General features: G+C 45.9%; 1 protein-coding gene across 2 annotated transcripts in view; it reads left to right on the top strand.

Annotated features, from left to right (window-relative positions):
* Positions 1-10255, top strand: part of LOC135913599 (E3 ubiquitin-protein ligase MARCHF2-like) — a 35243-nt gene extending 24988 nt beyond the window's left edge. Inside the window, exons 1-4 of one of the 2 annotated variants that reach the window (XM_065446116.1) lie at positions 4873-5076; positions 5668-5780; positions 6668-6888; positions 9372-10208. In XM_065446116.1, coding sequence (XP_065302188.1) covers positions 4917-5076; positions 5668-5780; positions 6668-6888; positions 9372-9441 — 564 coding nt within the window. In that variant the 5' untranslated portion in view covers positions 4873-4916 and the 3' untranslated portion in view covers positions 9442-10208. Of the gene's footprint in view, positions 1-4872; positions 5077-5667; positions 5781-6667; positions 6889-9371 lie in introns of those variants that run through there. The other variant, XM_065446124.1, reaches the window with a different exon arrangement.
* Positions 10256-16577: the final 6322 nt, after the last annotated feature.

Genomic DNA, 16577 nt, shown 5'->3' with positions numbered 1-16577 from the left:
CTTTCACATTTAAATAGCGGTTACATGCGTCGCCGCTATTAAGAATGTGAAAGGCTTCAGAAATAAGACGGGCGCGTTCATCGTGGCATTTTGACAAGAAAATAACATCTTTAAAAGACGGCTTGCAGCCGCATTCATCGCAATGCAGTGACAATTGACTATCGCTAACTTGTTTTTAACCTCGTTTGAGTGTTCGCGCATGCGGTCATTGACGCACCGCCCCATTTGACCGATACAGAAACGCTCGCACGAAAGAGGAATCTTGCGAACTACACTGTCACAGCAGTCAATAACAAAGCTCTGCCTGTAGTGGCTATATTTACAACTTTTTTTTTGCTCTCGGTCTCCCGATCGACTTGTTAGCACAGGCTACCTAACTTATTTCAGGCACTGAACAAACAACAGCCTAACGCCTGCCCGGCTGACAACCTTATTGAGATTATGCGCGACTTTGGCGCACATATGGGATAACCGCAACCATTTGCTGCGAGTAATTTTCAGATTGAGCGGCAGCCGAGTGCTTGCTTTCAAGGCCTGCTGGGAGGCTTTCAGCTATGCTAATCAAAAGCGTTAATGGGAAACATGCGAGCTTCAGTCGAGCTACTTGCAATTCGAAGCTTGCATCTACTTAGTGGTCACAAGACCTAACGAGGGCCGCCTTCATGCAAGAACTTGCAATACCGCGCTTAACTATCTTGAGGGCACGGAGTGAAAATGGAGAAGGCTCTTATGAGACCGAGGAGCATAAGCCCAACATACATAGTTGTTTGACAACGACAGCTCCAAATCTAAGAAGCGCAGAATAAAAACTGAAAGAATAAAAGCACTTGGTTGTTAGTCGGCGCTGTAGTCTGTGTCCCTCTCTTCGTCCTGTTGTTTAGCGCTGTTTTCGGCTCGTAATCATGAACGAACCAGCCCAAATGCGTACCCTTCTGCGCTAGTGATGTATCAGCGTGTTTGCTTCTAGACGTAAGTTAGATATAGCCATTAAGAAGGCGTCGAAAGGTAAGACTCCGCTCAATTTTCCTGCCTATAATGATGCTCTAAAGAGACTGAAAAGTACAGACTAGTTAAAAGCCTCCCTCAGGACATTTAGTTTCTTGCTGCACACTATAGGCCCTAGAACACAAGTGCTATTTGCCTTTCTCTCTATATTTCCTTTCGGTAAGCCGAGAATTAAGCTCTAGAGTCTCAAAGCACCGCTGCATTTCAACATCGTTAGCAGTTTTCTGACTTCTTCCAGGCGAGTGAATGAACCTGCCGCATCAAAGCCTCTCGGTATATTTCGCACGAGTTAATGCGCGTAGCCAGGAACCACTCCAAGTGGTGCATTGCGGATCGTTATTTTATTCACCACTGCCGTTTCACGGAACTATGAAAGGGGATATTTACTGTCTACGGACTACGTTCCACAGCATCCTATCTCGCTGCGTGACAGTTCAAGACGCTTGTTAATCTGTTCAGAACTGAAGGAAGCTTTGGTTCGATATTTAACTACACACTCGGCGATCGTTGCCGTTGTCGGCATTCCTTCAAGTGCCATTTTTAATTGGCGATGGATCTGCGAGAAATAAAGGAATTGCGACAAGCAGCCCCAGAGAGACGTCATGTAACGTTGTAGTTGATCGCGTCACATTCCCAATTTTTTTTCTTTGTGTAGCAAACTTCTGAATGGCATTGATAATGGGGACGACTACAGACTTGCTACTAGCGTCCTATTGCGCTGACTTCCATCTGCTGACTGTGCGGCTGACACCATCTATCTCTTCTTTCGTATTGCTACATGAGCGTGAATCGTTTGAATGGTGCAATAGGAGCAGCACCAGCGAGGGAAGAATGTGTGTCTGGCATTCTTCTTTTTTCTCTGCGTGCGGCGTTTATATTTTATTAACTCAAGCAATGGAACAGAGCTAGACAGTGGGAAGGTGAATAAATTTGTCTCTTTTTAACACACGAATGTCTTTTTGCCTGGGTCTTTCCCCAATTCACTGTCAAATTTTTCACATGACAATTTAATTCAATCCCTAGCATAGTGTAAACAAGTAAAAAAAGTAGCATGCTACTTGTGCTTCCTTATAGCTTGAGATTTAGTGTCGATGCTTAAATAGCTTCCCTGATCAATTACGCTTATTCTGCCCCATACACTCTCTGTCCTCTTCATCAAATTACGGAATAACCTATCTCTCTATATACCCTCTCTCCCCTTCAACATCGCAGTTTAATTGAATCGGTGGATAAGCCAACGGGAGAGAGAGAGAGAGGGACTCCTTAATGATAGTGACAGAGGCTTGTTTCGAAGCTTGCCTAATGCATCACTCTCGACGAAGACGATATCGTATATCATGACATTTACACTAAAAGCAGTTATTGAACTTTCAAAGTGTACCGCAATAATGTAGGGGTCTTCGAAGCAAAATTTTAGAAAAATGATCTTCGAATATTTAATGCTTCCAATTTATAAGCAAATTTAAAGATAATGGTATCGCGCCATCTGCTCGTCAATTGAAAGATTTGTATAAGGTATTGGATATGTTTGTGGCGTTAAGGACTAGATTTCTAGTCAGCTGAGAAGCTTGTAAATGAGAAACTGAGACAAGATTATCGTATCTCATGCACCATAAAAGTGACCGTACTGAAAAAAAAAAAACACTGCACATCACCAGATGTCCGAAGTACAGTGTACTGCTCGTTGGAAAAGCAAAGTGCAGTTCTGAGCACCGCATCCCGTTTTAAAGGAATTCAATCATGGTTTTATTGATTGGAATCCTGCATCAAAACCATTCATAAGAATTTCTACGTGCACCAGACTTTCTCCCTGTGGAGTGTAACAAATGCTTGTGGACTGTAACAAATTTCTTTTCAAATATTCAAACGGAACAAATATTCGACATGTTGGAATAGTCAATTCTCTAATCGAGTACATAGGGCTCCATATAAAATGCATGGGGAAGCCTATAGTATGGGTGGGCCAAGTTGAAATTTGGGGTGGGCCAACTTAAATTTGGGGTGGGCCAACTTGAAGTTTGGAGATGGGCCAACTTCAAATTTGGGAATGGGCCCAACTTCAAATTTTGGGATGGGTCAACTTCATATTTGGGGGATGGGCCAACCCGAAATTTAGGGGTTGTCCGACTGTAATGTGGCAAAGTTGGATGTGGGACAGACACGTTGAAACTCCTAGGTATACGAAGTCTTATTTCCATGAAGCGGCAACGTGTATGCGATACAAGACCAGCCGCTACACACTGGATTTTTTTGTTTATTTCACGCATGTGCAATTTGACGCAATTTAAGATGCGCGTTCGTGTAGAGGTTTACCGACCTCTGCGTCTGACTTTCGTGTATTAAAGAGAAAAAAAGTCCATTCAAGGCCCAGCTCTAAGGCATCGTGCTGCTGTGTGAGGAACTTGTGTGACGCGGGTTCGGGTCCACCCAGTACCTGATAAATTTTAAAGTTTCTTTCTTTTTTTCTTTTTTGAAGGGCGACGTAAGAAAGCTAGATAGATAGACCCAGCGTTCCTGAAGTATGCTAAGAATGCTAATCGTATTACAGTTAAATTAGTCCAGTTAATTCATTCAGCATAATGATCGTTGCAATATTTCTTGCTGCTAATGTCCACGTTGCCACGTAGCTTATATCTGCAAGAACGACATGGGCCTAGATATAACAATGTCTACCGCGGAAGCGGTCTTTCTAGAGGTGTTCCGCAGAATTACATTTCGTGGTTAACTACGTCATCATCCGACAAGACTCAACACAGGATCAGACATATAACGAGGCATCTGCACTACCGATTCAGATGGAGAAGAAAAGAGAGACAGAGGGCTTAGCCAGTGCATAGGCTGGTTGGCTACGGATGGTGGCTTGGCAGGCGTAGCTTCAGGAATTAATTAATTAATAATTACTTATAGGGCTTTACGTGCCAAAACCACGATATGATCATGAGTCACGCCGTAGTGGAATAGACTCCGGATTAATTTTGACCGCCTGGGGTTTCTTAACGTGCACCCAATGCACGGTACGCGGGGTATCCTCAGGAAGTAGGCGTAGCAATCTTCCTCCGGCTACGCCTTCGGCACGAGCCATGCAGCTGAGGAAGCAAGCGAAATTAGAAGCCAATGATGACCAATAAGAAAAGATCTATGCCCTGGCTAATCTGCCTGGCTGGAGATGGAGGAAGAAAGACAGAAATGGAGGTTAGGCCGTGCATAGACCGCCTGGTTACAGGTGGTGGTTGGTCAGGCGTAGCGACAGAAATTAATTAATTCATTAATTAGCTCTGTGGTTTTACGTGCCAATAACGCGATATGATTATGTGGCACGCCGCAGTGAGGAACTCTGGATAAATTTTGACCTCTTTGATTTTTTTTAAAAAGCCCGCAATGCACGGTACACAGGGTATCTTGAGGAAGTAGGCGTAGCACTTGTCCTGCGGCTGTGCAGCCGAGGAGGCAAGCGAAATGTAGATGTACAGCCTAGGTGTTAGTGAGAAATACTTCGAAATATCGTTCCGAAAATTAAGCGTTGCTATAAACACTGAAAACGTTCTCTCCTTCGGGGCAACTACACTGGGTTTAAGTCACAAGAATGTATGCTGAGCCGTATCCAAGTTCGTTGGTGGCACAAGGAGAATACATAGTTAATTTACTTATTTATTATTTAACAAGATTCCAATTTACGTTAATTTAGTTATTTACTATTTCTTAATTAACAATACTCCAGTTCCGTTTATTAAAATTCATTACCTGCTAGCTTTCTCTCCTTTCAAAAAGCGCACGTTTTCCTACAACCGTTTTCCGTTCAACCGCCGGCTACTTGGCCAATCCCCCGTAGTGGGTACGCGCCATGGCAGAGCAAGCAAGCAAGCAAGGTGTTAGTGTCACATAGCGAATGAGAAGCAAAGGAAGAAGAAGAAATGGCCGAACGGGGGAACAGAGGGCACGAATGTCCCGAAGCCCAGGTGGTGACTCCCCCACCGAGTCCAGCACCGAGCAGTGGACCGCCGGTCCGCGTTTGCCGCTTCTGCCGAGGCACCAACGACCAGTTGTGCATGGTGAAGCCATGTCGCTGCACAGGTCAGCACGATCGAGCATCTCTTGGCCTCCACTGTTATATACTCACTTGCACGCTTATAGCGCTGCGACAAATTGCACTGTGTGCGATACTAGCTGAGAGACCGTTAATTAGGGCAGTCGCATTGGTCGAGCGGGCGGGATTAGTAGCTCTGGTTTATTATCTCTACCTTGGCTTCCTTGAAGTGCTTGTATATTATCAGTGCTGTCTCAGCCCTTAAAGAACTCTTGCGGCGTAATATTCTCCCGTCCTATCCTCTCGTCTCATCTATTCATTTACTATACACTACACGCGTCGCACCTGTACGTGACAGCTAATCTACGCTCGAAGAGCAGGAGTCAATGGCCGATCTTCAAATCGTCGCCTCGGGTATACGGGTTGAAGTATTGTTGTTAAACTTTGTAACAACAAAGTAGGTACAGTGTAAATAATGACGAGAGCTGTAAATTATGTATTGTAAAATATTAGAACGTGTAACTATATTCATGGAAGTTGAAGCCTTGGCATAGCAGAACTTAGTGGCTTGCCTTGAGTCTAACTTCGTTCTTGAAGTACATGCGTAGTAAGAGTTTACATGGGCTTCTCTTGCGCAGGAGACTTGAGCTACGCCCATGCCAACTGCATTGCAATCCAGGTCTTCCAGAACAATTTGTATTTCTGCCCATCTTGCCATTACGACTTCATCATCCACTGGGAGCAGCAAAAGGTGAGTATGCGCAGGATCTTCACGGCGTCATCTTGTTTACAATATCTTGCATTACCTCTCGTGTTAATTTACAGAAAGACCGTCAAGTGACCTGCCATGTCTAGGTATCCCCCGAAACTATAACCCCGAGTGCAGGACTGACTGATCTAAATATTCATTAAACTTTTGCTTGGCTGCTACCATGGTTTCTTCATTTTTGTTTGTGCGCGTGTTTACTGCCCTGTTCTGATGAGGAGAGGAAGTTTGGCTCCTTAGCACTGCACGATGTGTGATCCGCATCCTCTCCAGCCAGCCAAAGCCCTGAGGAGTTTAGCGCTCTGATGGAGCCTTGTCAGCGTGAACTATTAGGACACGCTTCCTTCTGTGCTGCCGAGCATGAGCGCACAGATACGATTCCTGACCACGCGAGCCGCATTCGGACGCAGGCGGGGTGCAATATCTCTCACCTATGTAGATTTACGTGCATGTTAAAGAATCCCACATGGTCGAAAACAGTCTGGAGTGGGAGAGGGGGGGGGGGGTGGAGTCCACCTAGTGGATACGGCCATTTCGTCTGTTGCTGACGTTCTGTTTGGATGGGATGGAATACGCGTCAAAAGGAGACAGGTGCTACCATCCAATCAGCACTTTAGCAGCAGACGAAAAGGACATGTCCACTAGGTTAAAACTTGCAGAACGCTCCTCCCCCACCCCCAGGAAACCCCTACTACAGCGTGTCTTATCGCCCGCGAGTCACTTTTTAGCCGTTCAACCACACTATGTATTTGTATACCCTGCCTCAGTTTTTGCCACTTCTCTTAGCATGGTGTATAATGTCGCGGAAACATCAAATCCTGAGCGGTTATGTGCGCTGGTGTTTCGTGGCGGTTTGCACGCCCGCTGTGCAGTCGTTCCGCGAGTGGCTCCTGAGCGAGGAGACGTCGGGCCACCAGCGGCGGCTGCTGTTCAATTTGGCGTTCGCTATCTCGATGGCTGTGGTGCTGGTTCTGGGTTGGATACAGGCTGCGCGAGCCCTGGCCCGCTTGCCACGCCTGATCGCCTTCGTGCTCGCCATCTTCCTCATGGTGCACACGGCGTCCTGGATCGGATACGCGTTCTACAACTTCTGGTCAGCCTCCTATTCAAGCCGCTGGCTGAATGAAATACACGTGACAGTAGACAGGACAGCGCTTAAAAAACGCGAGGATGAACAAAAGAAGACATTCTCGGGCGTCCTCCCGTGAAACACATGCATGCGCCTTTTACAGCTATCTTCATCCATAGTTACACTTTGACAAGTCTTGAAGAAGGGTGGGAGGATTTTGATGTTAAGCAGTTAAATAGCAAAGGCCATGCACAGGCAGAACTATTACCACGCACGTGATCACGCAGCACCTTTAAGCGTCCCTCACGCTTGGAACAACCAGACTCTCTAGCCTATACTTGTGTACCGCACTTAGCAAACGCTTGTTGGAGCGCAACGTAAAGAGCAATCCTGAAGGGGACGCTCTGTATGCGCCACGTATGTGGCACTTTCGTAACACGGCAATTGCTTATGTGAACAAAAAGTGAACAGTGTGGCTAGACCCGGCACCATGGCTCGTGAACTCTTTGCATTTTATTTAGCGGTTTTTGGGGTCCATAAGAAAGGTTATAAATGAATGGGGACCAGCATTGCCTTTCGTTCAAATGAATGAGGACCAACATTGTCCCGTTTCGTCGTGTGTTCCTTGTATTTCATGTTCGCTGGTCGTTTCCGTTGCATTGTGACGATATTTGCCCAGCTCCAAATTCTGCCTGTTTGCCACTTGATGTCGATGTTCACAGATTCAATTTCAACGAAAGCCCATCCCCGGGCCTTAGAAATGCCCTGAACTCGACAAGTTCCTCAAGTGCACATAGGATTTACCCGCTTAATCCTTTCTTACCTAGTATGCATACTCGACTGAGTCAAGTTGAGTTCATCTGCCAGCTCTAAACTTTATCTTGGTAATACAGCTGCTAACGACCCGGTTGGAGCGAGTGGCGATGTCTCTCTTGCGCTATGGCAAGATGATTTGGCCGACCTCCGTGGTAAAGTGCTAAGGTAAATATGATCGAGCAGGGATCTCAGGACAGCCGCATGCAAATGCATCTCGATGGAGACTGGATGCAAGCGAGATATCGTATTGACGGGGCTACCGAGAGGTAAATCAACCTTCCCGTTTTTCCGAGGACCTCGCTCTTCATCATCGCGTAATGCACGTCAATGCGGACTGCGACTGTGGCTCGGTAATTGTACTCGCTAAACGTTGATATGGCAAGTTGCGATGACCTTGTCTGTCTAAACGGCTCACTCGACGCTGTCCGTCGAGATTAATGCGATTGCGCCTGTTGATTTTATGCAGCAAACGGACAGATTGCAGCAAATAATTCGTTGAACCTGACTGGTGGCGTCAAGTGGTAATCTGACCAGAAGTGGTCGTCGCAAAGCTGTCACAAGCATGCAACAAGGTTATGCTTATTGCTGCTCACACGTATAAAACATGTATGCTTTTTTTTCAGTAAGACGCGCTTGCATGTAGTCGTCTTTTGTGGGCGACCTTGTAAACCAGTCATGACATTGGAGACAAGAGTTGCGGTGCCTTCTGAATGTAACTGTAGCTTTCGAATACGAATCTAATACGAATAGAGAGACTGCAACATTGAATCGAATAGTAAATAGTCAAATATAGGTGCATATATTTACAGCAGGAATATTTATTTTGGTATAATTGGGTACTATGCTTGTACTGACTAGTGAAAAAAAAAGAAAGCTAACCTTCACGGACAACTACAACCAGTTGTGTACACAACATCCGTAATTGTCACTAAAATAACTGCACGAATAGTCCCTTCACATATTTACAGCCTGGTTGCAAAAAGCTTTTTCGAGAATGAATGTCTACTGTGCGACTAGCTTTCCAAATACGGCAATAAATCGTTGTTAAAAAATAGATATTAAGTTGTGGAAAGAGAAAAAAATTCGTTGAAGGGCAGTGTATGTGGCATACATATGAGAAAAGACCCGTTGCAAGGCAGACATCGCTAGTTGTAGCCTAAAATATAACACTGCTACATCACTAGACTTCAAGAAACGCTAAATGGCAGACTACAAGTAAAGATCCCCTGTTGCCATGTAGGTTTCCGCCGCCAAGACTAAAGCAAAGCTTGCATTACCCATTTTATTACTGGATTTCTTTGCAATCTTTCGTCATCGTTTCACTTCTGATAATTCGCGATCCCTTCTTTAGCAGACGGCCAAAATCGCTCGGTTGCTGAGAAATATTTGGTATGTTTCACAAGTGAGCATGTACTTCACCCTCTTCTTTCGTACTTATATTCCAAAATACTTAATAGTTCATTTTCGAATACGAATACGGAATAGTTAATGAGTAATATTCTATTCGTATTCGAAACTTCGAATATTCGCCCAGCCTTAAAGTCTGTAGATTACCGCTTTCATCTTTTGCTTAGACATCCGCAACCTTTTTTTTTTTTTTTGTCAACTCTTCCACTCTGATGAGTATGTTACATTCGTCTTTGTGTCGTTTTTATAGCCTCTCTTTCACATATTCCGTACTTATTTTACAGGCTATATCGGCAGGCTTACCTCAAGTGGAAGGCTCTCCCTCTCAAGGCGGCTGAAACCCCGGCCCAGTGATGGTCTTCGGCGCTTCACCTATTCTCGCACTGCGACGCATAGTTTCTGTAGTCGAGCATGAAAAAAGTTGCGTTAATCTTTTACTTTCTTTTTACCACGGTCAGCACAATTAAGATTTTTTTTTCAAGATTACTTCAAGAATTAATGACGCGGCATTAGCATAAATATGCGTGTAAAGCTTATCTCGTGTTTGTCGTTCGTGTTGTGTATTCGGTGCTCATATCATCCGTCTAAATAATTTCCGCAAACGCATGAAAATTTTCGCCATTAAATGTCTTCGCCCGCGTCGGCACTGTTTCGGAGCCGCCTCCTGATCTGCACAACTGAGTTACTGCAACTCGTCCATGCCCAAGTCCGACAGTATAAGTGTCGTTACCTCGTTTTAACCCTGCCAATTTTCTTATTCGAAGTAATGTAGCTTGGTCATCACTGCACGCCTTTGACTTGTGTGATACTTCGAAGTGTTCTACTTCTTTTCCGAGGGAACTCTAAAATGAACTTTTACCTCGGGTGCCCCGGTCTAAATGCATGGAAACAAAAATCCGCTTACTTGGTATCCACTGCACCGAAGTTGATGAAGTTGTGTTTGAAATAAAAATTCAAAATCTGTCACCTGTAGAAATAGATATTTCAATTAGGCCATCAATGTTTCTTTTTTTAATTCCTGAAAATCTCAAAATGTCAAGCTGCAGTATGAAGTTTAGAGTGCCAATTGAGCAATAAAAACCGCATCGTAATCCTAAAAGCAGAACTATTGAGACGTCTAAAGTGGACAAAACGGATGTATTATAAGCTGTAGTGCAGGCCCTGTTGCAGGCGATCTCGTGGGCACCGCTATGTTTAATCACTTGGTGATACGTCCATTGCTTGCCTCAGCTGCCTCCATGTTTACAATGGATGTACACGCTCGTCCACTCTTAGGGTGAACACGGCTCACCGTGGCCGCGTAGGGTGCCTCGATGCCTGCCGCGGCGGGCAGGCATCGAGGCACCCTATGGCCGCGCTCCGCGGGGCGCCAGTGTGTCCGGCGCGGCGGCGCATCGAAGCTGAGCGGCGCAGGCGCACACGGACTTCGGGGAGGCGCTTCGCGTCGTCTGCTACAGCGCTGGAGCGCGCCGCTCTTGCTTTGCTGTAAAGTACACTTCGCTAGACCCAGGTGACTGAGCGACCGAGGCGGCGTGGCGGGAAGGCGCACTTCACTTACTGGAGCATTTTCCAGCTGGTTCGGTCTACAGCTTCTGAACAGCCTGCTTAATCAATATACATTAACAGAAACAAGCTTATCACCACATAAATCACTTAGCATGTTTTTAATAAGTGATGAGGGTAAAAATACAGTCACTTCTTCGCGCTCTTTATTAGGCTGGTGCCATTTTATTTTACTCTCACATCACTTTGTGTAGTGCATACCGAGAAACCTATTAGGCGCGCTCTTCTTCGTTGGAGTCATCATGTGATGAGCCGAGCGCGCCATTTCGCGCATGTCTTGATGCTAGAACGAATTTGCTTAATTGACCTAAAAAAGCGACCTAAATCCGCAATAAATTCCACAGAAAGTTAGAGAACGATTGTTCGATCATGGATCATCATGTTTGCCATCGATTTTACCATTAAGGAGGGCAATAATATTACTTCGACAGCAACTAAGAAGTGACATCCGCTACTTCGCGACTTTCTTATTGACGCGTTAATGTCGCTGGTATGGGTGCATGGAGCGCTTTACGCGATGTTGGAAAGGGCTCTCCCCTGCATAGCAACTGATTTGGCGGCAAGTTTACTCCCCCTTTTCATCTTTCTACATCATATTTTTGTTGTCACAGATTGGTTAAAATCGCCGAAGCGGTGCCGGTCCTTTGACGGCTACCTGACGTGAGAAGTCGCATTCTTATTTAGAGGTTATCGTCGGTCAATTATTTGATTACATTGATTAGGTGGAGTGAAACATGTGGCGCCGTCGTTTATTTGGTTGTTTGTTTTTTTCTCCTTGGAGACGATGCACGCCGCATGCGAATGCCCTTTCTGTCCTTTTTGAATAGGTAATTGAATGGATGGATGAATGGATGCAAAACTTTAATAAGGTCCTGAGGTACGCGACTCAGCGCGCTGCGGGCCGCTCCCACGTTGGGACAGTCAGGCCTTGCCCAACCGCGTAATTGAAGTGGAAAATCTATAATATACATGTCTGTTTTCTAGCTTAAATTACGTCTTGCCGGGTAATTAAGTCGTTACTCGCTTGTATTTCATTTCATTACTTCCTCGGAATAGGTCATATGTATATTCTCACTAGCATATAATTGTGCGGTATGCGTCCCGAAGCGGCACATGGCCTCTGCGTTACGCCATATAGGGGGGCATCGGATAAATTTGGAGAAAAGGAGGAATTGATTTCTCTTTCTTTAGGGGTTAGAGGGGTGGCGAGGCTGAGTGGGTAAAACTGAAATATGAATACGGCACAGGAACCCTTGCCTTGAACAAGCGATGCTGTTGCAGTCGTGGGGAAGTGGCCGGTCCGTGTGTTGGACAAACGTGGCCATGATAATTAAACCGGCGGTCGGCCAACGGACTCGACATTTGTAGAAGCCAAGCCCGGCCCAAGACAGATTGCTATGTTCGGGCAAGTCTCCTTTTTAACTGACCATGAGCGTCAGCCGGATCTACCGCCGAACCCCCCCCCCCCTCCCCCTTTTTTTTGGCCTAGGTCATGCTACTCCATTTTAGCTTAATATGGTGGCGTGGTGCAGCCAACGGCTGCTCAAGTGAGTGACTGGCCGCTCACGAGTTGAATATTCTGGGAAGACTCGTCAAATCGAAAGACACCAGAGATGTTTCCATTAAACGCATTTCTATCGACTTGCATGATGAATTGCATTTTGTTCGCTTGTCGGTTGCCGGGGTACTTCGGCGACAAAAACGCTGTAACAGTGCAGGATTTTATTTCCCCAATGCACTGTCGGAAACTGGCCATGTCGCGGGTACTGGAAAAAGAAAGACGACGCATTGTAGATCTGTGCCTACAAAACTATTCTCAACGCGTTATATCGTAGATGACAAAAAGGCCACTGAAAACTGTGAATCGAATAGTCCAGGCTTACAAGAAGGATGGAAGAATTGCGGATGCTCCCCGTAAAGCCCGGCAAAGAGCGACCACTGAAGCTGAATACATGACCATTGTTGCGGCGGCTGCTGCAAACCCGACCTTTATCGCTCGGGAAATTAAGAACGGCCTCTGTATGGGTGACGTCTCTGACACGACTATCAAGCGTCGCCTCTACGCCCCAGCCTAATAAAGAGCGCGAAAAAATGTCTGTATTTTTACCCTCATCACTTATAAAAACATGCTAAGTGATTTATGTTGTGATAAGCTTGTTTCTGTTAATGTATATTGATTAAGCAGGCTGTTCACAAGCTGTAGACCGAACTAGCTGGAAAATGCTCCAGTAAGTGAAGTGCGCCTTCCCGCCACGCCGCCTCGGTCGCTCAGTCACCTGGGTCTAGCGAAGCGTACTTTACAGCAAAGCCAGAGCGGCGCGCTCCAGCGCTCTAGCAGACGACGCGAAGCTCCTCCCCTGGGTCCATGTGCGCCTGCGCCGCTCAGCTTCGATGCGCCGCCGCGCCGGACACACTGGCGCCCCGCGGAGCGCTGCCACGGTGAGCCGTGTTCACCCTAAGAGTGGACGAGCCTGTACATTACGCCGGGACGGCTTAGCAAACCTCTGTTTCGACGGATATTGAAGACGGTGACTGGGTACGACACGAAGCTTTGGCCGCAGCTTCAGAGGACACGTAAGCATCATATAAGCTCGTTACGCCTTTCTCAAACTGCACGAGCGGTATATAAGGTGCTTGTACTAAACGCGGGGCAAGAAATGTATTGTTAGCTGCCCAAACTTTCCAGCTGTGATCTAAATCAGGATCAGTGTGCATTACTCTACGTTCTTTAAGAAATGTATTCTTAGCTGCCCAAACTTTCCACTTGTGATCTAAATCAGGATCAGTGTGTATTACTCTACGTTCTTTAATTGGCAATTATTTTGAAGCAGCGGCTTGTCATTTTTCTGGCTCCATAAAGTTCATCGGTGTGGTCACGTTCTGATTGCTTGTTTTCTGTGTAATCGCTCTCGTGTGTACTCAGTTGCGATAGATTTGTTTTTGCTGCACACAAGGCCTGGAACGTAGCTTATGTGTGCTTTCTAATAGCTCGAATTAAATACGTATTATCGCAAGTAACTTGGTTACTCTGCGGACCGCCACGAAACGTTCAGCTTCGAACATTCGTTTGTTACCGGTGTAGTCGCAATCACCCATGCTTCGGAGCATTTATTCTCAAGTGTGAGCCTGTTCACTCATTCTTGATACGTTGGCGACAGAGTGGGCATAAGCTTGCGTGCCAGTTGACATATATGTGTGTAGATAACGTGCGAGAAGCTTACTTTGTCAGGAAGCGACACTGTACTACCTTTGTCACTGTATAACGAGTGGCACATATTCTTGCCGATGCTCCGAGGGTCAAGTTCTTTCTTTGGAGATTAGCGATACAACGCTGGCGGACGAGTGAATCTTTAATCCTCGAGAAAGGTCGCGCATCGCGAAAGGCCGGCGACACAGGCAGTCCTTATGTCCGTGGTCTCGGTCATACAGATTCATTCCATTCCTTATCATTCCAGTAACTAATTTCCCAGCCAACTACTGCACAAGTCTTCCCTCTACCGCTCCGCATTTCACACCTTAAAGGAGCAAAGTGCGTTAGCGAACACGCACTTGTATTTCCAAAAGCTGATAGCAGGTCACTCCTGCCAGCTCCCTCACAACAGAAGTGGGAGGAGCTGCTCGGAACGCCGGATCAAGAACTACAAAAAGCCCTCGTTGCCTGGGCCGAAAGGGTCGCTCCTCGTGAGGGGCCATCCTAGGACTCGGGCCTGCCAGATCATAACTGAGCAGAGTCTAAATAAAGTTGTTACCACCACAGCGGCAGGGCAGAGGCATTAATGGTTTCCCTTTCGCGCGCTTTCGCTGAGGCTACGTGTGGCGCGCCGCCGAAGGCGCCATCTCGTTCTTGTGAAGGGAACTGCTCCGCGAAAAGGGTCCGTATGCCACTGATCTGCGAGCAAGACTTTTCTAGTAGCCTTCGTAGACATTGTGACGATTTCACGTAACCTGTTAGCTTATATAACATATTTGTCCACATTATACGTGCTGTAATAAGTGCAGTTTACAGAGCTGCGGTATCTGTTTTTGGTACTGATTTACAAAACCGTTAAATTAGTGCTTCAGATGTTTTCTTTGTGTTGCCGATTGATGTTTAAGAGGTATTGTAAAGGCTATGTGACCTTAAACCTCTAATCTGCTTCCTACAGTGGGTAAAATCTTGAATGCGACCAAACAATTTCGTTTAAATTGGTCCTGCGGTTGTCTAACCAGATGATTATTTTGTTTCACACGTATTTGAATGGGTAGTAAAAGCAGCGCAAGAGGAAAGGCAACAGAAAGTAGAGAAGTACATAGCACAGGCACTAAACTAGCAACTCGCGTTTATTGAAGACGGAAGAATAAATACATAGAGCACGTCTACTCATGCACCCTCATGCTACTGGTATTTTCCCATCTTTCGAGGAGGCTGAGTTCACAAACGTGCAGGTTGATAGAGGGGACGGAAATGCAATGCGCATGGTTTTTTTTTTTACATATATGTACAGGGTGTTTCAGCGAACACTTTCACAATTTCTTAAAGGTTGCCTGTGGCAGTTAGCTCAATTCTAGTTTATGAGCCGGTCCACTCGAAGCAGCGGACACTACTTGCCCTAGCTTCGACATCCCGCCACCAGTTTCGACGACACCAGTTTCGAGATATGAATTCCCGAACTTTGCGTAGAAATGCATTGGCGTTCCAGTTACTTGCGTGCTTCAGTGCGTGAAACGACGTTTTGTTAACAAATTAACTGGAACGTCAATGCATTTCTCCGCAATGTTCGGGAATTTATATCTCGAAACTGGTGTCGTCCTGAGAAATCGTTCCAAGTGGATCCGCCTTGCGAAGGCCACTGCTAGAATTTTTAAATTGCAGTATGGGCCATAAGATAATCACCTAAAAGTTAATTAGTGAATTCTTTTTAATTAGTAAATTTTGCATCTCAATTTCTTGTGCAGGTATTGTCCGCCACTTCGAGTAGACCAGCTCATGAACTAGAATTGTGATATCTGCCACAGGCAACTTTTAAAGATTTTTGAAACTGTTCGCTGAAACACCCTGTGTGTGGAGAGTTTCAATTATTTCACGTGCTTTTTGATGCACGTGCCTGAAGGTGGCATGCGTTCTTTTAAAAAATGGCGTACAGTTTGGCTTTTTTTTTTATCCACCCAATGTAACCACCCGATTCATAACCAATCTCCAACTGTGGGTTTGCCCCAGAACTATAGATGTAAAATTTCATGAAATCTTGAGGGGCGCGAAAAGAATTGGTTCTTTTCGTTTTTGTTTTCACAAAAACTCGAAAACCTCAAAAAAAGACTATTGAGCACAGAAGTATGAAAAATCTTACACATTTATTTCTAGAGCGCTGAGGGAGAGAGAGAAATAATCTTTATTGCTAGACCAGGCTTCTTGAGCCCAAAGGTGGGTGGCCTCCTCAGTCCAGGTAGCCATGGCTCGCGGCCACCGCCCACCGCCCGAGCCCTGTTCACCAACCGTAGCTGGTTGTCAGGGTCTTGCATCACAAGCAGAGCCTCCCACTGGTCTTCCAATTGTTCCTCTGAAAAGAATATAATTATTACATTATTTCATCACAAAAGGCCCAGCGGAGTTTCCAGTTTCCAAATCTAAGCATGATTTCACGTCAAGGCATTCATTTCACATCAAAGCGTCCAGACCGACATCCGTATCATTCTCTGTCTGATTCCTTTCGGCTTGACGCGTCAACGCTTCGGTGTGCAGTGGACGACGCCTTGCGGACGTTGAGGTTCGAGTGCACTACACAAGTTTTCGAACGCGATCCCATGGGAGCCTTGTTGCGTTGCTTAGTGTGCACATTTTTAAACTCGTACCAGTTTCTTTCACATGCTGCAGAAGAACAGGAAATCTGCAGTACGCGATAGGCGAGGGGGCTCAAGGGTTGGTTGAAGCAGAGCCTTTACCTCCGCGT

The sequence above is a fragment of the Dermacentor albipictus genome, chromosome 1 (genome assembly GCF_038994185.2).
Source record: "Dermacentor albipictus isolate Rhodes 1998 colony chromosome 1, USDA_Dalb.pri_finalv2, whole genome shotgun sequence".
In the NCBI taxonomy this organism is placed as follows: Eukaryota; Metazoa; Arthropoda; class Arachnida; order Ixodida; family Ixodidae; genus Dermacentor; species Dermacentor albipictus.
This window is presented reverse-complemented; position numbering and strand designations above follow the sequence as displayed.